The 26,535-nt window shown below is 40.9% G+C and overlaps 1 protein-coding gene across 3 annotated transcripts in view; it reads right to left on the bottom strand.

Moving 5' to 3' along the window:
• The window catches only part of tox2 (TOX high mobility group box family member 2), a 110,467-nt gene that overhangs the window by 59,182 nt on the left and 24,750 nt on the right, over positions 1–26,535 (bottom strand). For all 3 annotated transcript variants that reach the window (XM_087179248.1, XM_023426061.2, XM_023426062.2), the window contains exon 2: positions 40–132. In XM_087179248.1, the coding sequence (XP_087035374.1) occupies positions 40–81 (42 nt within the window). In that variant the 5' untranslated portion in view covers positions 82–132. The remainder of the gene's footprint in view (positions 1–39; positions 133–26,535) is intronic.

Genomic DNA, 26,535 nt, shown 5'->3' on the forward strand with positions numbered 1-26,535 from the left:
GGGGGGGGTTGGGGGGAGGCTGGGAGAGGTGAGTCTTACCCCAGTAGAGGGCAGTCTCTTGCCGTCAGGGTTTGGGCGCATGGGCAGGGAGCTGTAGAGCCTCACACCTCGATCTGCAGCACCGTATCTGCTCTGGAGGGGGGAAAGAGAGAGACAAAGAGAGAGAGAGAGAGAGAGAGAGAGAGAGAAAGAGAGGGGGGGTTTTAAATCTATTTTCTTGACTTTTGCAGAGAATTCACATGGATGATAAAATCACAATGAAAAGATAGAGATTTGAAGTACATTTGTTCTCAGCTAATTCAGTTTTAAAGTGACTTAAGTTTTGCTTTCCTACAGAGCAGAGGTCATGCAGTAAAGACATGTACTGTACATACTCCAGTTTGTTTACCAGTGTTCATTTCATAAATTTCCACCACGTCACAAAGCCTGCACATTGGCTGCCATGTTAAATCGCATCACCTCATGGTGATGTACCACACATAATAACTGGATCAGGTTGGCTCATCAGCGGCACTAATGGAACTAAGCTCTTGTGTTTGGTGGCAAGGGCTCCTGAGCTACCGCTATAGTCTACTGACTCCGGTTTTCTATACGTTACACAGCTGATAATTACAGTGCGGCGTGCTCTCTAAGCCTGCCAGCTCCTCCTTGCACTTCCCCATGTGGGTTTCAGCTGTGTAACACAACCCGAAGGAGTGGTGGCGAAGCCCTCGGTGGTTGGGAAGCTAATGATTCGCAACAAGTGGTCCCTGCCAGGGAAAGACGGTGCAACTCGGTGGGGTTCGCACCGTGGCCCACAGTCGCAGCAGGGACACATCCCGGGATTCTCCTCAAATCTCACTTTTCTCTGTCTCGCTGCTCGTCTTTATCACTCTCAGCTCTGCTCATCTCACTTCACCTCTGTGATTCCGGTGCCGTCGTCACGTGAACACATCTCTTCAGGAACAGCTGGCCCACATTTTCCACGTCATTTCTGTCACCAGATTTATGCAACAGGGAACACCTATTGTGTATTTGTGTTAACTGATAGAATGAGCTACATCCTTTTGTCCCTGGTGTTGGAGAGTCTATTTTAGCTTTTGAACACTGCCTGCTGTTGAAATAAATGCTGCAGCTGGTGATGAAGAAACTGCTAATAAGAGTGAGGAAAAAAACAAAAAAAACATGAATTTATATTTGGAGATGACTATGGCTGCTGCCTACTATGCATAGTTCTTAATGGTTTTGCCACACTTGATCCATGCAGTCTGCTAATGAGGACAAATACCACATTATCTTTCTCTCACACTTCTTCTACTTGCTTTGCTCTGTCCCACCTTCTTATTTTTAACATTCATTCTGTCAGGTCACCAGACACACAAACTGAGAAATCACACTCGCACACACACACACACACACGCACATACACACACATGCACACACAAACACACACAAATACATTCAAGGGCAGGGCTTCATATTGCTACGCAGTGAAACATGCATTGTTTAACTATATTTAACAGTTAGGTGAGAAAAATAATCCCTGAACCAACCAAAACTGCCTTCCATTTCTAGCCCGTCACATGGTTCGCATGCATCAGGTCTACACATGAGAACAGCAAGGGCCTCAGATTTTACAGTGGAGCCGCCATAAACACACCTTTGCAGATTGTGTTTATGGGCCTAAATGCACAGCGATTGCAGTGCAATGAAAGCCACAAATCAATTTATGCAGAAGCTTATGTAACATACCATGCATGAAAGACATTCAAGAAACAGCAGGCTCAAAGAGCATGATTTATACCCTATAAGCAGCATCCTATGCAGAGCAGTGCACCGTGTTTATTAACAGTATGCCGATCTCTAATGGCGTAGGCCTGTCACTGACTGTATACAGTGTAGGTTGTCCCCTGAGGCAGGGTGAGCGTACTTTGCTGTGTAAGGTTTTGATTTCCTGTGCTCATTATGAAAGGTGAAAACAGATGAGTAGACAGCAATGGCCATCTTGTCGATACGGTTCGCATAATGATTGCAGGCGCTGTTATCAAAAAGATCTTTCATTTACAACTTTCCTCAGCACTGCAACGGCCTGATAACCAACAACTTATAAAAGCAGCAAAGCAAATTCAAAATTCATATAGATTTTTCTCTTTGAATTTTAAGAATAAATATATGCAATATATGCAACAGTATTTAGTATTAGTAACTTAACCTGGTATGTTGCGTCTTGTACATCCTCCAGTCAAACATTTCTTTTTCTTCCTACCCAGCACAGGAGCTACTGTACACTAACTGCATCTCTCACTGGAGACTTTTTCTTTCGTGGCTTGTTAGGTAGCTTGCCAGCATCGCAGCTAAATGAATGCCTCGCAGAATAGCTGCTTTAGCCAGCAAAGGAGCCACAGTAAGTGAATGTTTGATATTTCTCCAGTGTGCCAGGCTAATCTGGCCCTGTGGCATGCCATTACGGGGCTAATAACAGCTGTCTGCGGCCTGGAGGGGACACAAGAAGGCCTGGCTGCGCTAACTGGCCCTGACAGACTCATTAGGAGTGCTGGCACCCAGAACAGCAACAGCCAAACTCCTCACATTTCCTTGCTGGCTCACAACAGTTTGCAAGTGCAAGAAGCATTGTTCTCCTCACTTGTTCTCTGACACCTTTCTTTTGTTTTCTAGTCCTCACTTCAGACACTATCACCCCCGTCACCTCTCTTTCACTTTCTGGCTGGCTTTAGGTTTCTGTGATATTTCTACCAAAACCAGATGCTGCCAGCCGTTTTCCATCTCTACTTGACACCATGTGAGTCTAACCTCTTTTTTTTTTTTTTTAATCTCGCACACCCACACTCTCGTTCTGACCGAAATAGAGCAGTAGCAGGAGAGTTGACTTGTTTGCTCATGTTACTGTAATCCTGGATGAGAACAGTGAAGGTAAAATAAATGCGCACATAAACAAATCGCTCACTCAGTTTCTAACTAACTTTGGTGTGCAGCCACAGGAAGATGCTGCACCACACCAGGAAGAGACTGGCATCCTCTGAACTTTGTATCAGTTACTGCGGCTGGGCCTGTTTGAGAACAAGAGGGACTTCCCCAGGCAGACAGCAAAAGCAAACATTGTCCTGTCGCTCGGTCGGATCGAGCCAATCAGCACAAGCACATCAGGCAGACAATAAACACAAAGACCCAATGATGGTCGTCTGGATCTAGAACCTTTAACAATAGGGGGAGGGGTGGGGATAGGAAGTCGGGCACTTATATGGTCTCTCGCACGGCTCCTGCCATGTGACAAACATTTATGCTCCTGTACAGATTTATGTGATACTCATTATACTGATGCATGTGGCAGGTTCACATTGTGCCTGACGAATCATGTTGAAAAAGCACATTCAGTGGGACAAGTGCGACGCGGCACGTTTTAAACTACAATGAGTAACTGAAAGGTCTCCCAACACATTATTTGATCGAGGCTGAACTGATACATTGATGATATTATCGGATCTATAAGTATATGGAGTACCGTATATTTTTGACTGATGTGTCATTAAATATATACCCAGTCTATAGCTCAACTGTAAAATATTTTTATACGCACATATTAATCACATCACACGTGTTTTTATTTGAAAGAAAGAAAAAAAGAATATGGCCTCAATATCCAATCAGTAAAAATCAGCAGCCTCTTAAACCACCGTCTGCACTGGGATACATCTACTCATTAGATATGAGTGTTGGCTTTGCCTTTTTATAGGCTGAGCTGGTGGGGCACTGCAAAGCCAAAGGCACAGCTGTGGGGGTATAGTTACCTGTAACGTTAGCTGTTGCATGTTATATTATTTACGCAGATCTGGACTTAATGGAACACATGTGTGTGTCTGTAGACGACATTCTTCCCAGATTAGCTGAAAGGCCTGCACACATCAAACTCCACCAATGAGAGGAATGCGAGGCCTAGAGCGGCTTATGGGGAAACCCTATCACTCATCTATGGTATACAGTACTTACAACCTTTACACACACACACACACACACACACACACAGTCATGCATGTGCACACATACTGTATTTATACATTACAGAGACAGTGTCCCACACTGTATGTACAGTATGCACTCAACAATGCATGCACATTGACATCAGAGGATCAATAATACAAAATAACTTTCATTTCCAATAGCCACTCAGCCTCACACAGTTCCGTTCTGCTCCCTTTAGTGCTGTTGCTGCTGATATTTTAACTCATAAAACACATTGTCCTGTCAATTCCGTTGCATAAACATATTACATAATATCAGTTTGATATCTAGCGGTGGTGGTCTAACAGTCAATAACAGAGTATGATTCACTTCTTCTGTGGTTTTTTTTAGAGACAAACCTAGCTGCAGCGTGCAACATTGGTTTGCATATTGCATTGCTATGAATCATTTTACTTCATGAATGTGTGATATTTTTTCATTTGACATTAGATGATACAGGTATGATCTCCATGGTGTTTGACACCTCTTATTTTCATGCTTTTTAGCTTTTACACAGATGTTGAATTTAGATTTTAATTTGAAAGGCTGTGTGTACTACAGTAATGCTTAGTATATATAATAAAACTGTCAGTCAGTTTTATTAAAACTTTGTTTACTTTGCAGGGACTTTGGGAAGGATTCAGTGATATCTACAGTATTCAAGTTCTAGCATATAAACCTTGAAGACACTGACATTTAAGTGTTGTTTATTTCAAAGCAAAGGACAGACTGAAACTATAACCTACAATATACCAGAAACTATAATACAGGAAGAGAAAGGAGCATGCATTAATATATGGCTCAAGGTCCAGGAAGAAAAATGTGTTTAAAGCCCATTGTGAACCCAGTACTTGTGTAATATAATAAATCAATACAACGCATTGATTACTATAGGCCGCAAGCAACAGACCTGAATTGTAAAAACATATTGATGCGTATTGTACATGTCCATTTATTTGTTATTGTTTAGATATTTCTGGTTAGTTTCACCTACATCAATAGCTATTTCATATTCCATTTGGCTGTATTTCTATGAATGTACTATTTTTATTTCAGTGTAGCTACCTGAAGAGAGAGAGGCAAACAGATAAGTTGCGTGTGTGTGCGCGCATGTTTGTGTGTCAGTTAAGGCCTAAGCAGCTCGACCATAACCAGGACATGTACCCAGGGGCTACCTGCCTCAGGCCACTACTGACACTCAAACTACTGATCACACCATTGGGAACATCCAGCCAACACTAGCATTTGAGCCGAGGCTATTTATAGCTGACCGCAGGTTGACTCTCCATCCATTCCTGGTGTAAACACATGTGAGTTTTTATGTATCGACACACTCGTGCTGGTGCTTCTATGGTGGGAACAACTCATTATATAATGATAATAATCACTAAAAATTCAAAGTAACTAAATAAAGATGAGACAGAAATTCTATTAGTTGGCCCCAAAACCAAAAGTTATGAGCTGCTTAAAACAAGTCTGGGTGTTATTTTAGACTTAAGTTTTACGTCACATATAAACAAAGTGACCGATGTGGCAGAAACATCGCCGAGGTACACCATTCCTGACCCAAGAAGATGCTGAAAAATTCATCCATGCTTTCATCTCAAATAGACCAGACTACTGCTATGCACTGATGCATTCAGAGGTCACAACTTATCCGGAATTCTGCTGCTAGACCGCGACCAAAAACAAAGAGGAGAGAACACATCACTGGAGTCTTAGCCACACTGCCCTGGCTCCCTGTATCTTCTACAATTGATTTTAAAGTCCTTCTACTTGTATACAAAGCTCTCAAGGGCTTAGGACAGGCCTACATCACAGATTCCCTGTTGCTTTATGTTCCTCCACGAGCCCTTAGATCCTCTGCTGCTGGCTTTCGAGCAACCCGAAACCCCACCAATGCACCTTTTTTTTTTTTAGCTCTGCTCCCAAACTGTGGAACAGCCTCCCCAAAAAGGTACAAGAGAGGGAGGCTCTGCTGAAATCCTTAAATGACACCTATTGTGATGTGCGTGCTTCACATGGTTTCCCACATGTTGTTTTTATTATGACCTTTTATGCATCCTAATGTCTCTTTTTTGAATAGTGGATTATTATTTTAAAAATTTCAAATGGCTTGCTTTCTCTGCAACACTGAGCACTTTTATTTTTACCTGCTTTTCAAATTATTTTGTGTTTCCTGTTTTTACTCTGTTTTCAAAGTTAAAGCACTTTGATTTTTGTATGAAAGGTTTTATAAAAATTAAGTATTACTATTGTTATTATTATTAAATTAAATTTACCGCAGGTTTGCCTTCATATTCCATCTCCTATCTTCACTTGTCCTCTTCTGTCGGCTTGTCCCTCCTTGTTTTCTATGACTCGACGCTGCGCCTCCACCCTTCCTCTCGCTGCCCTATCTTGTGTTTATATTTCTCCAATAGCTTTTGTTGTTCCACTAGTCAACACAGATCATGATTTACACTGGAGCACAATACATCAACTGGAAATTCTCAAGCTGAACCTCTAACATCGGCTTCTCTCTTTCCCTCCCCCTCTTGCTACCTATCAATCTGTATATGTATTTATCTTTACTTGTGACGGTATCACACTTCTTTTTTTTTTCAATTAATCTCCATTCTCACCTCGGTCTACTGGCATTTAAAGAAATGTGTTAAAATGCAAATGCACCCTGATGTCGTTTAACACTTAAATCGTACAATGGAAAGTAAAGGTGAGAAGGTCACATTTGCCTTTCGATTGTGGCACCATATAATGGTGATGGTGGAGGTTATGTAAACCAGTTATCGCAGTTTGAGTTTCTGACTTTGTGCAAACTTCTGTGACAGAGTGCTGCTTTCCTTTCTCTTCCCTGACTCTTTCTTGTTCTTCCTAACTTGACTTGTGTGTGTCTGGTGGCAGCGACAGGCGCCTCTCGCAGATTCTGTATCTACTGGAACAACAATGTAGAGCTTGGCTGCATGTTTTCAGGTGCGATAGGAAATTCAACAGCACCATCTAAAATTGCACCAAAGCTAAGATGCTAAGTACAGCCGAGTACAAGTGCAGATTATTGAGTGGATTGAATGCTGCATTTTTTAACTCTCGACACAGGAAAGTGAAAGTTATAGATGTAATTAAAGATTTTTCTTTTTTTTTTTTTGCTCCAGTCAAGTACAGTTTGTTGTAGGATTCATCACAGTGCTAAATTAAAGACTGAAGTGCTTCAGTTCAAATGAAAGGAAAAGTAATCAAGCTTCATCTACAGTGAAGTTGAATGTAGGAGACAAGCAATCAGTTGATGAATTATGTCTCATATTTACATGAAAGGCAATTTTAAAGATGCAACAAAGACCTGTATAACACTAACACCTCTTACCGAGGATAACATGCACTGGAATAACTCCTGATGATAGAAATTTGCTCACTCTCTTTTCTGTCGCCTCCTCTCTCGCACAGACACACACCTGCCCTTTGTATTACACTTGACACAAAAGCGAAGGAGATGGAGCACATTAATAAAGTGCAGTCGGTGCCCTTGCTCTCTCTGATACAGAGGGGAGAAAAGAAACTTTTCATTTTCATTTATCTTTTTTTTATTTTTTTTCTGAGCCCCTCATCTTTTTTTATGAGGCGGTTTCCTGAAGCCAAAACAACATGGTGTTACAACAATACAACTTACAACCAACAACTGACAAGCCAGAGCCAGCACCTCTGCTGTGTGCTAGCCACAACCAGTGTGTTAAAGGCAGAAAACAGATGGTTAGAAGAAGATTTAGCTAATATAAAAACGGGAGATTTTCTCTTTCTCTGTCTGTTTTTTCCAGTAGAGGTACAGGCAAAAGATAGATTATTTTAATACAGGCAGAAGCTGAAGAGAATAATTCCTTAACAAATTGGGGATTGCTGAGGAGTGCAGAGACTCCCGAATGTCAGGCTGCATCTGTTATTTGATTTAATGAGAAATTCTGTGACTGTGATATAAATGTTCTGATGTTTCCTTTAACAAAACCTAGCAAATATAATAAAAATGCCGGTATACAGATTTTAAGTAACGTAGTAACACTGATAAAAAGACATAATGATGAGCAGTATTGAAAAGAAATTTAACTGAATAAAAATTGAATGGGCAAAAATTTTGATAATCCATTTATTAAAAAATAAAAGCCAAATATTTTGTGGTACCAGCTTGTCAAATCTGCCTCTTCTCTCTGTTTTATATCCCTGTAAATGGAATATTTTTGGAATTCAGAGTGTTAATTGGACAAAACAGTACGTCAACAGGGGCTGTAGGAAATCGTGATGGGAATATTTTTACTGTTTACTCACACTTTACAGACCAACGTTTAATTCAGTAATCAGAAAAATAATGAACAGATCACAGAATAACAGAAATAATGATTAGCTGCAGCCAACAGCTTCAAAACATCTTGTTTTGTAATGAGACATGTGACATCTGCTATCTGCATTACTCTGTGTCCTTATGAAGAAAACTAACTGAATGTGGCCTTGTCCATTTAAAAGTAAAAGCAAGCAAAGCTAAACATTTAATTTCTCTGTACTATGTTTTCAATTATAGTAATATGGTCAAGTACTGTTTGAAATTTGACTGAATTTAAAAATCAGATTAGTACTGGAATGTTTGGCTCATTTTTTTTTTAGTTTAGATGCATTTACCTCAAATAACAGTGTTACTTTTACAAGATCTGAACTGTAGAGGAAGCTGCTTTCTATATTGGGCAGTCTTGTACAGTAAGTCAGCTTTAGCAACACATTTAGAAGTTCAATCACACATTTGAGAGAGAGAGAGTGAGAGAGAGAGAGAGAGAGAGGCAGTGAGGATAGGAAAAGACAAGGCAGCAAAGACAGAGAGCGAGAGAGGAGGCAAGGAGAGAGAGAGAGAGAGAGGCAGAGATGGAGATAGGAGCGATAGAGGGAGAGAGTTAGTTGAGAGTTGATATGCTGACTACAGGCAGTTGATTTGGTTTCAGAGAGCATTGTTACGGTGCTTTGAATTAATGCCTCCCAAAGAGTCCAATTGTGATTCTTGGGCTGTGCTGACAGAATATTTGACAGCCTAGGGTGAGCTGCTGATCTCAGCTGAATCCTCTGTTCTGTGTGTGTGTCTGTGTGTGTGTGTGTGTGTGTGTGTCTGTGTGTGTGTGTGTATGTGTCAGTGCTTGTGTGAATGTATGGTTGATACCGAACACATTGGTACACCTACACATGTTCAGATACAGTAAGTGTGGATGTGCGAAAACAGTCAAAATGATCGCATGAGTATGGTATGTGCACTGACTCCCACACCCACACAAAGACATATTGGATGGTGTGTGATAAAGACAGACCAACACATTTCAAATCATAACTGACTGTTAACTAAGCGCTAACACGCACAGACACAAACTACCTGAGTATGCAAACAACCCTCAGCTAAATTGAGCATATTCACTCAATCAAGATGAAACAGTTTGACCAAGTGTTGTTTTTTTTTTCTTTTTTTTTTTTCTTTTCTTTTGTTCTCCCTGCAGGAAACATGTTGTCCCTCTGGGCTGCTGAATAAATAAAAAACACCGACAAGCCCAATGTTTCATTACAGTGATGGGAAGAAAAAAAAGAGACGCTCCATCAAAATAAACCTACTGCACAGGACTGGTCCCGTCTGACAGCAGCACAACAACATGAAAAATCATTTGTAAAAATGTAATTCACAAACCTGCAGATACTGCTGATATAATAATTGTGTTCATCATGTTAAGTCCTTTGATACCGAAGCAAATTTCATCAATTATGCGAAAGGTTTTTGCTATAAAGGTGCTGTAAAGAGACTGAGTGACACATTGAAACTAATGTGTGTTTAAAATGTAATTACCGGTGATTAATACTCAATATTAATTCCACACCCAGAGAAAGACAAGTCTGCTTACTGCATATGATACCAAACTGTACCTGTGTACACTCTAAACCAATATGTACATGTACATGTAGCCTATAGTGTAGTTCATTTACTTGACATCTCATTATTCACCCTCACTCTGCAGAGCTTGTTAACGACGCCTCTGAATATAAAGAGATTTCAAATTTGTAGATGTATAAAACTGCCCATGTTTTTCAGCGTCCCTGTTCAGTATGTGTCCACATGCACCAAACTAAACTAAAACCTGAAACTAAAAGTTGTGAAATAGCCATTGCACCATAGCCCTAAAGCTTGGACTCAAACTGTACGTCACAAAAATGAGACTTGACGTTTAGCAGATCCAAGAAATCCAGAAAAAAATCTGTGAATTTTTTTATTATTAGACTTGAAATATTCCCATTGTAGTTTAAACAGCTTGTTGAATAATTAATTTGTCAATCAGCAGAAGATTAATCAGCAACTGTTTTGATCACCGATTAATCATTTGGGCCATTTTTCTAGTAAACATGGCCGACATTTGCACATTTGTACATTCAGCATAGACGTTTTATAGACAAAACAAACAATAGATTAATTTAGAAAATAATCAATACTGACAATGATCATTAGTTGTGGCCCAAGTTCAGATGTTGTTTCATTTTAATGGTCTGATGCTTAACGTGAGACCTTGACAAGACCTCAAAGTCGACTTTGACTCGCCTCAGAAGAGGTTCTGACAACCAAGAGTAAATTCCTATAAAACAATACAAAATGATTCGCATTTAGATTCAGTGTATGACACGCACCCCACACCTCCCCCTTCATGTATGACTTGCCACAAGTTATGAGACAGCTGTAATGACCTACTGAAAGTAGCAGATGAGTCAGAGGTATATATTTATAGTTTACACTAAGTAGCCTCTCTTTCTCCCCATGTGAAACTGTCATTTTGCTAATTTGAGAACTGTCCTAACCACGATGTCGTGAAAAGTTTAGTATCAATGTGATTAGACTTTTTTTGTTTTCATCTTTCTTGAATTTTGAGACACCAACATGTTTTCACAAATCTGGCCTTAAGCGTGAGAAACCTTTTCATGTGTGTCATTTTCTAGTTTCTCAGAACGAGTGCCTTATTAAAATTAACTGGATAAAGAAGAAGAAAAACAATGGGCAGAGCAGGAGGAAGGGACTCCAGTGTAATTGTAATGCAGGTGTTGACTTCGGTGGATGGATACTTCTCCTCTTCCACCCCCCGCTCTCCTGCCTTCCTCTTCTCTTCTACCCCTTTACCTCCTCTATCCATTCACAGCACCTCTCTGCCTTCCTCTCTCTCTGCCTTTACATCTTTCTCTCCATCTTGAGAGCTGTGCCTCACCCTAATTAGAAATTCCCCCTCCGACCAACTGAAATTGAATTGCCCATCATTTGCATAATGATAGCTCACCGGGTTGACGGCCGATTTACCATGAGATGAAATGTAGCAATCACTTAAGAGAGTGACCATGAGGGAGTGTGGGTGAGGGAGGGATGGAGAGAGAGAGAGAGAGAGAGAGAGAGAATGTGAGGATGAAATGGGATCACAAAGAAACAGAGAAATTCGACAGGTATTTAGGTTATTGTCTCATACAGCGATATTGCTGGAAGGAAGGCTATGTCCTCAATATGACAGCAACTGGACACGACAAGGACACGTAAGGACACTTATGCAACGCTGTTCTTCTTGTCAATGCAGGCACCACTGTCTTTGAACTCTAATTATCATGTAGCATATTTCACACAGAGCTACTATGCTGTCAGAGGGCAGCAGGAGTTCCTGAAATCTTAAATGATCTTTACCTTCCAACTCGTGTATTACTCCAGATTTCAAGTTATATTTTCTATAGGGGAGTAAAAAAAAAAGAAAAGAAAAAATAAAGCAGCAGACTATTCATTACAATAAGAAGAAGCAGTAAAACTAGGACATGAATGAGACTTTTGTTGTTAATGTCAAGAGGTTACTCTTGTTTTATACAAGCTTATATGCAGATCAACAGTTGTGGAGAACAACTCAACCTAAAGTCTTGTTTGGTAGCAGTTTGAGTCACAGTAAGATAAAATACATATGTATGAGCCTTTTCTTTTTCTAACTAATTAAAAGTCAGCCAGTGAGCATCCTCGATTAGTAAATGAGTGATGACAAACTCATTATTGTTACCCAGGGTTATGTGTTTGGCTCTCAAATAATGTTTCAAAACAGTTGTTGTAACGTCTGTGAGCTCCATTGTTGGTGTAAATGTTAAGCTGCCGTGCTCTATTTTTAGTTTCTAATGTAGACGCTTGGGCAGGTTCTGACTTTGTTTCCCCCACTGAGATCAGCATCGGGAACTCCTGCCACCACCCACACTTTATAAGAAGTGGTCAGATTGTCAACTGTGTAGTTGTCAGTGAACGCCCTGTCACTTCAGCAGCTGCCACGCCGTGCACAAATTACTGTAATCAATGATATGATAATCATCTCGTTGTCTCGCCTCTTCTGGGGCATCAATAACCACATTCCACCAGGCCTGTAAATTTGATTTGTAAGAAAAAAAAAAAAAAGGAGAAAAAGAAAATCCTGATAAATCCTGTGTCGGTGATGTCACGTATAGCTACGGGCAAATCGAAGAACGCTGCGTGATCAGTGAAATGTGGTAAAATGGCAGTGACGAAGCACAGGGTCAAGGCTAATGTCTGAAATCTTAACACAGAGACAAACTCGCCACTCGGGCTCCTTTCTATTAAAACTGCTTATTCACAGGAGTGAGTGGCAGAGGCAAGTGGTGTGGAGGTCACATTTGTTTCTAATATTCAGAGTTATATGTTGGGCTATCAGGTTGGAAACTCTGCCCAGAGTCTGATAAGGCCACTGTTTATTGTCTGACTTCCACTCTCTAACCTGAGCAACCTCAGACTCTCACACACGGTACTTTCCACTACTTAGCAATTACCTCAGAGTGTGTGTGTGTGTGTGTGTGTGTGTGTGTGTGTGTGTGTGTGTGTGTGTGTGTGTTGTATGTGTGTATGGTTTACACGGTATGTGTGTGAGTATGAGTATGTGTGTTTGCGTGCGAGATCCCTCATGTGTGTGTGTGATCTTTGGTTTCGATCACAAGTCTTGACCTAATTAAAAAGCCCTGTCAAAGTCGATGCTTAATAACTGACAAATCATCAGAAAGCACACACATACACGCACGCACACACACACACACACACACACACACACACAGTAGAGCACACAGACACACACATACATCGCTCAGTGCACAAATCATTTATTCAATTTTTCAATCTCCTCTTCCTCTGTCCATCTCTACATAAGTGATCAGTGATCACATGTCGCATGTTAAAGTCAGCCGGCCCAGACAGGAGGGAGTTAAGTCCCTTATCTCTCCTCCCCAGAAGAAATTCCTACTAGAGGCCTCGCTCTGCTGGTTTCCTGCCTTCTTGCCCAATGCCCTATTTTTACTCATCGGGGCTCTAGAATACCAGGGGCAGCTTTTTCCTTGTCACTAACATATTTCCTGCCATTCTCACTCTGACATTTCTCCCCCCTACACGCTTCGCTCAAATCGTTCCCCCTCTTTATGGGTCATAACCTTTCAGTCGGGGCCGTTCATATTCAAATGTACCTGACGATGCCGGAACCGCTGCAAGCTCATCCATCTTTTTTCAGTTGGCCTTTTTTTTTTTTTTTTTTTCTGGTGTTCACTGGTTTTTTAACATAAGCTTTTACTGGGTGTTAATTTGAGATCTTTTTCTGAGCGCCGCCAGAAACAATCAGGTCCACTCTGTGCTTTGCTGTCAGGCTGACTGACTATAGTCATATAGTGTGTGACGGCTCATCCACAAAACCAGAAGTGTCTCAGTCTCTAAAGAACTAAAATAAAGTAGAGATGGGGATCAGTCATATTTTTTTTTTTTTAAAAAGGCAAACTTAAACATTCAGTTTCTATTGGTGGAAGTATTTTCTGACCCGGCTTCTTTGCAAGAACTATGGTGATCAGCTGGAACCCTAAATTCTAGGTATTGGAGACTGATTTTCATCTTTTGTTCAAGTCATAAAGTCCAATCACTTTTTTGTGTGAGGAAATATAAACTGTTTTGATACTGAAGCTATTGTGCATAGTTTTCCATTTTACACAACAGGATATCAGCGTCAATCCTCTGAGTGGGTATTTCCACATCAGCTGTTGACTGACATTTGAGTGCTGACTCCTGATTGGAGCACATCACGGCCCTGTTCAGCATACAGGCGTTAATACAAGATGGTTCTTTTTTCCCATTTTCCCAAAGACTTCTGTCCCTTTACAACATGAAACATTCAGAGTGGCCTGTTGTGCTACTAAGTTTGTGTTTCACTCTGAAAGTGGAAGCTAGCAACCTAGTCTACTGTGATGTGATTCCCACTAGACGTTACATTTTGTTCATATTATTTCAACACCTGCTGAGTCAACAGCAGCTCCTGCACACTCTGTATTGAATTTGTTCTGCACTATAACAAAGGAGAGGCATGTAGCTAATGGCTCCAGTTGTGGTGATAGAAAAAGATGTTCTGTCAAATCTAAGCAAAGGCAGTCCTGTAGCCTTAGTGCTCTGTACATTACCTGCTGATCCAAATGATGACGTGGCATAACTTACACACAGTGCCAGAAAGTAGCATTTCCTAAATCACAGATTTGAGCACCCTAAGCTAATAAAACCACTCCCCAACTGCTTAACTAGAAATAATAGATATTACAAACAAACATTTTTTTGTGCGCATCCTCTTAGAAACCGCCTTAAACACATTACCGCAAACCAACAGTGTCAGACTGAACCTAAAATCCCTACTGAGCAATGTAGGGGGCGCTGTCGACGCAGAAAAAACAAATAGAATTTAAATTTCATCGAATAAGTCAAACACCAAGGATATACAGTATAACAATTTCTTAGCAATAATTAATGTTTGACTTAAGATATGGACAAAAAGCCAAATGGCTAGCCAACAAACTGTCGACTACAGTTGAAACATCATTTGGCAGGTCAATGTCAAAACAATTTTCTGTAATTATGAGAAGCATCTTTTGAACCAATGAGGCCAACCTTTATATGTTCTCAGACCTACAGTGCTGTATTCATTTTGACAGCTGGAACCCTCCCGCCAAAGTCACAAATCACGACCCAGCTTTTCTCCCGGTTCTTGACTTTAAAGAAGTCCCCGGTGCAGAATGTGCATTTAGAGAATATAAAATAAGGGGGCCTAAGGAGGTCCTGAGGGGAAGAATGAATGGCAGTTTAATGAATGCCTGGGGAGATATGATATCAATGACCGGCTCCTTCAGCGCAGCTTTCATCCTATTCATACACCCAGCATGGTCTAAATGCAGGTGGATCGATGCTGGTTAAAAACACTAATGGCACATAAAGGGAGCGCACTCCACTACTGTGTTTCTTTCTCGCCAAGGTCCGATCACTCCCAGACTATTAATGGAATGCAGCTCTCAGTAGAGAATATCCAGCCTGCTACAGGTGAAAGAAAGAAAGTTCATTGTCTGAATTTTCAAGGCTACCTTTCTTACAAAATGGTGGCAATGACATTCTAGATGAAGAGAGTTTGGCTTCTCATAACAGTAATAAACGTGGTGATATTCATTCTGATGAGTGCGATGTCATGAACCCAAGACAGTGCACACCTGTACTCGAATCAGATTGTCTATTATATTGCTTTTTTTTCCTTCTTTTTTTTTTTTTGTACTTTTACCGGGTACATTTATGAATATCAATATTATTTCCCAGTAGGAGGTAAATGGTATTGAATGGTTGCCAGGCTGCTGGAGGGGAGACTGCTCAGCTGACTAAAAGAGCCATTCTCCATTTTATCTCTCAATCAGTGTGTATTTGTGCGCATGCCATCCTACTGGTTTGTGTGTGCGTGCGTGTGTGTGCGCGTGTGTGCGTGCGTGTTTACGTGCAAATGTGTGCGTTTCATTTTGACAAGGAGCAGAACGAGCCGGAGCTTGCTTGCTGCACCACTAGGCCATGTGAGAAAAAGTTCACGTGATGCAGGCAAATACAGCCGCTCTTCAGCAGGATGGAAAGTCTGTAATCAAACCATAAATCAGAAATCACTGAACTGCCATCCACCCACCCCCTCTTTTCCTCTCTCCCTCTCTTTTTTTTTTTTTTTGTTACTACCCTCCTACTCCTCTCTGCAAAGCTCCCTGTATAGCATGTTATGTTGCATACAGCCATGCATACACTGCTCTGGAAGAGGTGTGTAGCAGATCAATGCAGAATGCATTTTCCACATATCAAGGTTTAAATCAGGAGATACATGAAATCACATAGTGACAGAAAAAAAAATCCAATACTTTCTTTTAACACATCAGTGAGCTTTTTCTATAAGCTCTTTCAGAAAGCTGCAGTTTGCTGAATTTGACTGGTGCTGTGTATTAAAATATCCGCTTTGAGCAATAAAACCATTTCCACACCTTAAACAAACAACTCCGCAGTCGGCAGTCACACGTGTGCATGTTCATGTGTTTTTTTTTGGTTTTTTTTCTTTCTGACTACTCACAAACACATGCACTCCATATTTGTCTGGCCATGACTTTCACAGTGAGCCACCTGGTGTGCTGTAATATCAGGAGAACAGTGGGGTCATTGTGAAGGAGCTGTGTGATATCAAGGAGAGTGACCCATTTAGAGCCCAGCCACAGAGCTGACAAGCCTCTGTTATGTCTAGGACATCTGGAAGGCCGGAGCCGCTCCCTCCGCCGTACTCGTACACACGAGTCAATCCTTTCCAGAGAGGGAAAGACATCTGACATGGTCACGGATATTTCACACGCTCACCTATAGGTCCTGTTCAGAGGGTAGTGCTATAAAGTGGCGCTGATACTGGCGAGGATCTGTTACATTACGCAGAGAAACTATGGATGGGATCCAGACAGAATGTGGAAGCCGTTCTGGTCATCTTGCAGTGATTTTAGGGAGCTGGAATAAGAGTGCAGCGCGGTGCTATCTGCAGCTCAGCAGAAGTGCTCTGCAAAAAGATCAAGTGATCAAGGGAAAAAAAAAAAAAAGTTCTATCTCATTATTTAAATGAGAATTACTTTTTCAGTAGCTGATTCAATCCGGTGATGTTCAAAAGGGGCCCTTGCATATTCTGCAAAATAACTGCAGCAGGAGAAACTGACAGCTTTAAGTAAGAAGTAAGAACTCAAAGAAAAGAAATGTTACCATTCATGTATCACACACAATGCTGCCTAAAACGACTGAGATTTGTCCAATGAAGCTGCAGTGTTGCACATTATATAAACGAATACATGAATGCAATGCATAATGAGAGGCCAAAATGAGCCAAGGAAAGCACACTGAACAAAGCCCCCAGGGGAAAGGAAATTATTCAGAATAGACGAGGACACAATTCATAATAATATTGGGAAGGGAAACTTTTCTCTCTCGTTATTTAAAACCCATGCTTTAAATGTAAAACCAGAACTAACCTACATGTATTGAGTGGCTTACTTTAGCAGCAAGATAAGGATTTTAAAGAATCTTTTTTACACTCAGTTCAAAGGCTCCCTTTCAGATTACAGCCTGGGGTGAGATTGCTGAGATGATATATAAACAAAATACAAGTTAAGCTAATATATATAATAGCTCAAACGTAAGCATTTGTGCACGATGCATTTAGTACAAATGCAACAGAAAAAGCTCTGATTGTTCAATCTAAAACAATCCCGCTATCATTTCACTTTTTGTACCCCAAACAATAATTCTGTATCATGAGGTAATTCATTTTTGTATGGAGAGGCAATTGGCTGCAAAGATTGAATCATTGGGTCTTGTTTCATTTTCCATGTAATTAAATCAGCTTCTGAAAAAAAAAAAAACTGTGTAAGCTGGCATACGATTTAGGGGAAATTAGCATTTTTAATCATAGTACATTACTTTAATAACTCAATAAATCTGTGGCAGCTGGAGCATCTGAGAATGTTGTCACAGCCACTTAGTTCTGCATCTGCAACTAATACAGGCTGATGAGAATCAGCCCGAGAGAGAGAGAGAGAGAGAAAGAAAGAGAGAGAGAATAAAAAGTGTTAGCGGAAAGGAGAGAAAAGAAAGGCAGCAGAGTGAGACAGGGAGAGTGAGACAGGGAGGATGAGGATCCGGGGAGGCAGAGACAAAAGCATGGCAGGTGAGACGTGAGGATGAGCAGGACCAGAAATAAAGAAATATCACAGAGAGGGGGCTCGGCACTTGTCTCACCTCTTTCAGTTATTAACTGTTAATCCCCAATTAGCTCATCTGTCACCTCGATGTTGTACATGAGACCTGCTTATACTCCTTGTGTTGCTTTGTTGCTTGGGTTTGTTTGTGCAGCTTAGCGATAGTAGTTGCCAAATACAATAAACAAGTCTGAGCAACCACAGAAAATCTCATTTCATTTTAAGGGATGTCAAGAAGCAGGAATCCTCTGAATGCATATACCGTACCGACGAATCCTCCAACCTAATGATCATATATGTCCCTACCCCTTGTATAGAGCGCCTGCAGCAGCAGGAGGGCGTATACTGGACCTTCGTTGTCATGGCTACAATAATAAACACGTGGTTAAGCTTATGGAACGGTCACGGTTTGGTTAGGTTTTGGCATGAAAACAACTTGGTTTAGGGAAAGGTCGTAGTTTGGGTTAAAAATGAGTACTTTGTCAAGGTTGGAGGACCTCCATCGTCATGGTTACGATAATAAACATATACTTCAGGTTGTGGAACGCTCATAGATATAAGAAGAAGAAAAAAAAAACATTTCTGTGAAAACCGGTTTCACACAGGAAACTAACAACAGTCTCCTCTGTGAAAGTCCCATATTTTGTCGACTCATCCTTTCACCTCCTCCTAATGTGGACTCACTATACATACTACGTCACCTGACTTCCTGCTTCCTGTCATAATTACAATGGCGACTAAAAGTCGCCTTACAATAAAACGTAACTATGTATGTAAGAAGCTGCTTGGATAGATGATGGGCTCGTTTTTTGTTTTTTAAATGAACTGCAATAGTAAATACAAATTAAAACGGATGTACCAAGTCCTCACCCCACAGCAGAGAGAGTGTGGTTTCATCAAAGTCAAGAGGAAAGCAAAACTGTTAGAGTGTAATGTGAGAAAACGTGAAAGTATTGCTCTCTAAATGTTTTGGCATATCTTTCCCAACACTGCGTTATCTTCCTGGAGACACCTTTTTGGCCCAAACCACAAAACTTCATCGGACTGTCTTCTGTTGAAACCGGACAGCACTGATCAGTTGTTCACAAAGCTTAAACCTACCCATGCTCGTACTTAGTGCTAATCCAAACATAGTTGGTCGTTCACATGGAAAGCGAGGAAAAGGGAGATGGAAGGTTTTCATCTCACCTCCTCACAACAGTCCATCGGCTTCCTGTCGGTCTGCAAATAACAATATTTTTGTTATCGATTAAGCTGTCAAAAACTACTTTCAATTGCTTGTATTGTCCTTGGAACAGGCCAGAACCCAAAGATTTAAAATGAACAAAGATAAAGCAAACAGAAAATCAGCATATGCTAACGTTTGAGAGGCTGGAACCAGAAAATGTTTGCCGTTTTCAATTGATAAATGACTTCAAAATTGTAGTCATCAATCAAAAATAGTTGGCAACAAGTTTTCAGCATTATTTTCCTTTACCCGAAAATATATTAACTCGCTAAACCTTACTGTTACCTAATAATATCTTAACCAGACAGCTAATCATCAAACACTCATACTGTCCTGCATTGACGTTGTTATTTAGTTGTGGAAACTTGTTGAAAACTACTCTGTGATCACAGTGTGGTGGGAGCGCTGGTGTCTGATGTAGGATGATGTTCACTGTTCGCTGTAATGAAAATAACAGTGAGTGTGAGCAGGTGCATGAGCACAAATGAAAGTGAGAGCAGGTGTCATGTCAGCACGTGCATGCCTGGGAAAGAGGACTCGTCTTGGTCTGGGTTTGTGTGAACCCATGTGTGTGTGTATCCATGTTAATGTGCGGTGTATATTCTACTGATTCTTTTCTTTTCTCGTCTTTTCTTTTTTTTTTCCTCTAAGTTTGCAGAATTGCTCGACCTGCCTCTTTCTCTCCGTGTGCCAGATAAAGCTCTATCTCTCCATCTCTTCTTCCTCTCTGTCAGTTTGTTTGGTTGCTAGTTTCTTGCACAAGTTACAGAGCTGCAATAGTAGAAAACTTACATCTTTAAAGAGCTTAACAATGTATATCCTTAAGTCTGGTCTGGTTCGCGCATACACGTTTACTCACATCTTTTCTCATCAACGTACAGCATCTGGCGACGCGTGCATGGAGGACAACATTAAAGAAAATCCTACGCCTTATTGAGATGTGAGTTTACATTCGACATAGGCAGGAGAGCCACATGAAAGCATTATGGCACACAATCAATGCCCTGAAGGTGTGCTGGCATGCGTCTGTGCCCATTCGCTCTATCTTCCCAACTCCATTGAGGAGACTGAGGAGCCTTGTTTCCACTGATACACAGCTTTTTGATTCACTTAGCAGGCTTTGTCATGTGCATGTTGGATTAAGCCTCTGACTGAAAATCAACCGTGCAGCATGAGCACACAGACACGCACGCTATACAGCACCCACAAATCTGCAAACAGATATTAGCACTGGTAGACCCCCACTAATTAGCTCATCATCTCAGCGGCCTCTCTGCCTCGCTTCATGGGTCTGGTTTCAAAGTAAAGTGCACAAAAAAAAAAAAAGTGTCACGGGGGTTATGAAGGCATTGCGGCGTTGGACATACGACGATATTTCCGTGTGCTCTCTGGGGACAAGCGGCGACACACACACAGGACTTGTAGTTTCCTCTATCGACTGTTTGACTAACACTAAAATAGCACCCGAAGAGGCTAAGTTGACTTGACAGGACACGTACAAGAAAAAGCTATTATAACGCCATGCCAGGCTGATTTTGTAAGAACAGCTCGGGTGGGCAGCTCGATCCATTTGCAGATCAGGCGACATGTGGATCAGAAGCGGTTAGATTTTTATAGTCCTCCACAACAAACACACAACAACCTAACGGCTCGCATTTATGCTTCTGAATTTATCTGCTGGTTCCTTTCTCTAGCTCTCTCTCTCTCTCTCTCTCTTTCTCTCTCCCCCTCACCCCCTCTCTCTCATAATACAACTGTTAGGGCATTTTCACGCTGTTGTGACTGGTCAGAAATTGCTATTATTATTCAGCCAAAACAAATGCCTGAAGAGAAACCATGAAAGTTCCCTTGAATGTAAACAGTACAATTTTCCAAAAGGATGTCTCACAAAAGAAAAATCTGCCAACATTTGTTTTCTTTATTGTGGTTCATGTTGCTCTGAGGTCATTCGAAGAAGAGGAAGATCACTTTGTACTTTTTACTTGATGAGTGCCAAAACAACCTCAAACGTCAATCGCTTGTTGGTCTTCGCACAGTTGAAAGGAAGGAAGTGGTAACACAGTCGACTTCATATGCTATCTATTTATCTATCCATTAGGTGTTATGGACTATGATACATTTCTTTGTTGAAAATGTTCACTTTTTTGAGCAGTTTTATCAATCTAAGAACAGAACCGTCTTATGTAAACTAGGGCTATAATTTGAGTGCTGTAGACTGGCTGCCTCTTAAAATTCTCCCAGTGTCTGTGAGAGCATTTGCAGGCTTTGAGCTACCACCACAGATTTATACCTTTGCCATACATTGCAATTCCTCAGTGTGTATACTTTCTTCAGCAGCCTCTATACTTTCACCCTCTAATTTTTTTTTTCTTTGTCATGTGTGTCCTTGCATAGAATTCAGTTGGTCATTATTTTCAAATTAGAGCAGTAAAGTCTGTTACATGTCTCAGTATGGTTTGGTTACTCTGTGGTTGAGCAGAGGAGCCGGTGAACGATCCAAACACACTCTATATGGTCTTGTGCTGTTTCATATGTAGACTGGGACCAACAACTGGGGTTTACATGGGACTATATATAAACATCATCACAAGGTCTGTGTCTGCGCTCGTGGCGTAGTGGTTTCTGATATGGCACAGTCAGTGTAATGGCAGGGAAGCCAATTTACAGTTTATAACTCAACCACACATCAATAATAGAAAAAAATAGATTACAGTAAATCCATGGTTCAAAAGCTGCATACCTTTGAAATGTCAAAGGGGAAACCACAACGGATAACTCATCTCAAAACTCATTTCAACTGCACAATGCAAGCTGTATTGCAAATATTCAACAGCCTACTGTTCCCTCCAGGTATTTTTCAGCAAAACACTCTATACATTTTCATTTGAGATGAGAAGAAAGGAATGTTTTTTTTTTTTTTGTTTTGTTTTTTTTACTGGCTAGCAGCCAAACCAATTTAATTACATTCCAAATGGGCGCAATCTCCACATAGCAACCAGCCCGTGTTTTATTTCTCAAACTTCAACAACCTCCTTGACTTTCTCTGAGTAATTGAAATCTTCCACTCTTCCACCCTCGTCATTATGCGGAGCAGCAGAAAGCACAACAAACCAAACCAAAGGGAACAAGGAGATCTGGCTCTCAGAATGAGCTGCTTTAGCCAATTTGTAACTTCATCAGCACGTCTTGATACAATTTCTCTGAAGTCAATTAAAAGAATATTAGGTGGTGTACACCTAGTAAAGCACTGACGCCTTTCTGCTGCCAAAAAGCTGGTGATTACCTACGGCTGGTGTCAGCAAAATCCTGTCAAAGTCTGATGAGAGGTCACCACTTTTCATTTTGGATTCATTCTTCCAGCCTCGAGCCATGTACAAAAAAAAAATACAGAAACGAAAAACACACAGAAACAATTCTTTTGATGTGAAAATATTCATTCCATACTTATAACACTGTGAAAACACTTTTGCATCTGAACGCTATCAAACTTTGCAAACAACTGTCTGCAGTGCCAAGAGGTAACATTTCAGTTTTAACAAGCAGAATTGCAGTAATTAAGAACACAACTCCTGATAACACCACAATTTTGGATAAAAAATAAATAAGATGTTTTCCATTTTGAAATGTTTCTAATAGTTTGCTTAACCATTCCCATCATTACACGGATAGCAAATATTTCCAATTAATGTTTCAGTCCTTGATAAAACATCAAAAGACCTTTAAAAGAGCTTACTGGCAAATCCTTTAAAGTCTCGCAGGCTTTTTTTTTTTTTACTGCAAAGACAAACTATAATCTCAGAGAGGTCCTCCCATATACCCGGTGGGTAATTATGGGATGGCAGGCAAATAAATCACCATCCAGACTGGCAGGAGTGTGGACGTCTCTATACAGCCAGGAGTAAGGTCTTGAGGTGACCAAAGTACCAGGCATGGTATCAGTCACATGTGTGAGTGTTTGCTGTGATGTTCAAGGGCTGCAGAAATCCACCAAAAGGTGATCTTCCTATGTAGATAGAATAAAAATAAATAAATAAATGAATAAATACACATTAAAATATGAGAACGGTTACCTTTTGAGAAATTATCCCATATTTTTGGAAACATATCCATCTCTCTCTCTCTCTCTCTCTCTCTCTCTCTTTCTCTCTCTCTCTCTCTCTCTCTCTCTCTCTCTCTCTCTCCCTTGCTGTCACTGAACCTGTCTGAGAGCCCAGCCACATGCCAGTGCCTTTGTGTCAAAGATTAAGTGAAACCAGGAGAGCCAGCAATGCTGTGTTTGCACAGCGAACACACTCGGTTTCAGCTGCACCAACACATCACATACCAATCAACATACTGAGGGCTGAAACAGACCTAAAACAGCTAATGGAGAGTCATAAAATTTGAGTTGAAATTGTTGAAAAAAAATGTTTAAATTTAAGTGCAATATCCAGCACCTATACACATTAGTGAAGCATTATTCTGTGTGTGTGTGTGTGTGTGTGTGTGTGTGTGTGTGTGTAGAGTTTAAAAAACAAACAGGTAAAAGCAACGCCAAATCACATTCAGCACCGATATGCAAAGAAGAAGACATTTAAGTACAGGGTGCAGCTCTTCTATAAGATTAAGTGTTCTCATTTGACTGAGTAACAAAGACCGACTATCAACACACAGAGAGAATGGAATTCCTGGAAAGTGAGGCAAAGCTACAATGAAAATATTATGAACAAAGCCCAAAAGTGCCAGAGGTGGTTTACTAGACTGAGGCAAAAAGGGGCCTGGGGGCACTGTGGGTTTGTAGTGATAGGGAGGGGAGTCACACACATACTTGGCTCAGAGAGGCACCGAGACAAACAGCACATGGCAGAGGACCAATCCTTGGTGGCCTAACCAGCTAACTAACTTCCTGAAGTGACTCTAACGTAATCTATTGACATAAAACGCTACGTAGATCACAGGCGGCACGTGTTTAGGTGTGTTTTCAATGTCAGTGATTTATCTGACATCAGTGATGTCACCCTGCAATGAAGCTACTCCCATCATACTGTTTGAGTGAGATTTTTTTTCTAGCTGTAAAGTCGCGTGGCAATTATAGAAGGAAGCGACAACATGTGAAACTAAAAAACTAAAAAAATAAAGCTTACTTATCTTCCTAATCACACATCTTGCTAATACGCACGTCTCAACCATAAATCTTTCCAAAAATAAAGACTGTAATCACACTCACAGTTTATTGAGTGTGTTGAATGTGATCACCAGGTTAACTGTTCATATTAAAACATTAATTTTCTATCCATGCAGTAATCACCACAGTGGTGGGTTCAGGCTGCTGCTGCTGCTGCTGCTGCTGCTGCTGCACAACAACAACAACAACAACAACAACAACAACAACAACAACGCAACAGCATTTTTTGTGGTCTGTGTGTTCACATGTGTGCTTGTGTTTATTTTTGTTACAAGCAAGTGTGAACATCTTTGCATCTGCATGTACAGCACGAGTGTGCGCGTCTACCTGCGAGAGAGTGTATGTATCCTAGTGTGTGTACTTAGTGGGTCCGTGGTCTGTGAGCGTGGACCTGAACCAGTCATCTCCAGTTTTATTTGCACAGGACATGCCTCAGGAAGCTAAGACAACTGTTCATGTTTGCCCAGGCTTGCGAACCCTCTCTTAATACACCCAACAGCTGCATTTTTCGACAGCACAGGCACTATGTTTATCAGTGTTTTTATACATTCATCCTATGGAATCTGTTGGATCACGCCATCCTCGCAGACCTTTAGTGAGGAAACACCCATTAGGAGCAGAGCCAGGGGATTGAAATGCCAACAAATAAACCGAACGCCATGTTGCTACTCTGACAGGCAAATTTCCCTGCGCCTCTTATATAATCTAAGACTTTATAACCTGCACCTGGATCTGCTGTCAGCCTACTAATTCAAACACAATTCTTCCAACGGGGAGAGTGAACACAAAAAAACCTGATGATGAATTTCCAATCATTCATTTCGATGGGTAGTTTGGTGCCTGGAAACGCTGTCCCTCACGATTCTGCCGTACCCACAACAGATACGATCATTCAAGTCCACAGCCTGTCGAAACTCTCACACTCTGACCTGTCAAGGTGCCTCAAAGTCGCCCTATACCCCCCCAGACCCCCCCTCCCCTTCACCCCTTCCTCTCCTTAGTGTTTCATTTCCTGTGCAGAGACTAAACGGCAGCCTCACACCATTTCACGTAGAGCCTTTACTGAAAAGAAAAATCATGATAGTACCAAAAACATAGGCTGTAATACACCGTTCCCAGAGAGCTGAAATGAAAAACAAATTGTTGGACGCACTGTGAGATCTTTGCAGAGTGGCGAGTGTGAAAATGAGAGATGATGAGCTCCGTCTGTGCTTATTTGAAATGTTGATATGGTTTTCTCATACAATGATTACGCTAATTTATGTACCAAAGCCTGCTATACACAAATCTGCCAAGGCCAATAACTGTACTCATAATCTCCTGCATCTAGAAGAATCACTTTGCGGTCTCTTTGTTTATGAATAAAATGAAGCAATTATCCTAATGAAGATCAGCTTTCTTGCGCTTGCTGCAGGAATTGTAGCATTTAAACACTACGAAAAATGTTTTGTCTGTGTTGCATGCACGTTGGCATGCGGATGGAGAAATCGTATAACAACAGGAACAGCAAAGATGTTACTGTATTATGATTAAGGACATGTAGCTCACAGTAGGGATACCGAAACTGTTGCAAAAAAACATTAAAAAAAAAAGAAAACTGAGCTACGCACTTCCTGACCTACAGTCTAAACCACATGCATGAGGATGATGCTAAATGTCAGCAACAACAATAAGTTTGGTGAACCAAAGATATAAAGTTGCATAACAGAAGGTCCCAGCAGTTGCAATCTTAATATTGATTTGATTGATTTGATTGAAAAAACAGAACATACTACGCAGCAACTTTGTGAGTATGTTTCCCATATTTTTCTGTATTGAAGCATGTCGTATTGTACTTCTTTTGTGACTATATACTTTATAGAAACATCACAGCCCCGTTCTTCATATTTTTGTGCTGATAAAAAGAAAATGAATGTGCTTGGATATTACTGTAGCACATTGAAATACAGTTTCCCCTTCTCATCAGCGGGCAGAGCGAAGAATAGAGCACAGAAATGGTTAAATAAATCACATGAAGCAGATGCCCCCACCCCACCCCCCT

Source organism: Seriola lalandi, unplaced genomic scaffold (assembly GCF_002814215.2).
Source record: "Seriola lalandi dorsalis isolate HSWRI2012SDOR001 ecotype SW California unplaced genomic scaffold, Sedor1 jcf7180002054805, whole genome shotgun sequence".
NCBI classification, from domain to species: Eukaryota; Metazoa; Chordata; class Actinopteri; order Carangiformes; family Carangidae; genus Seriola; species Seriola lalandi.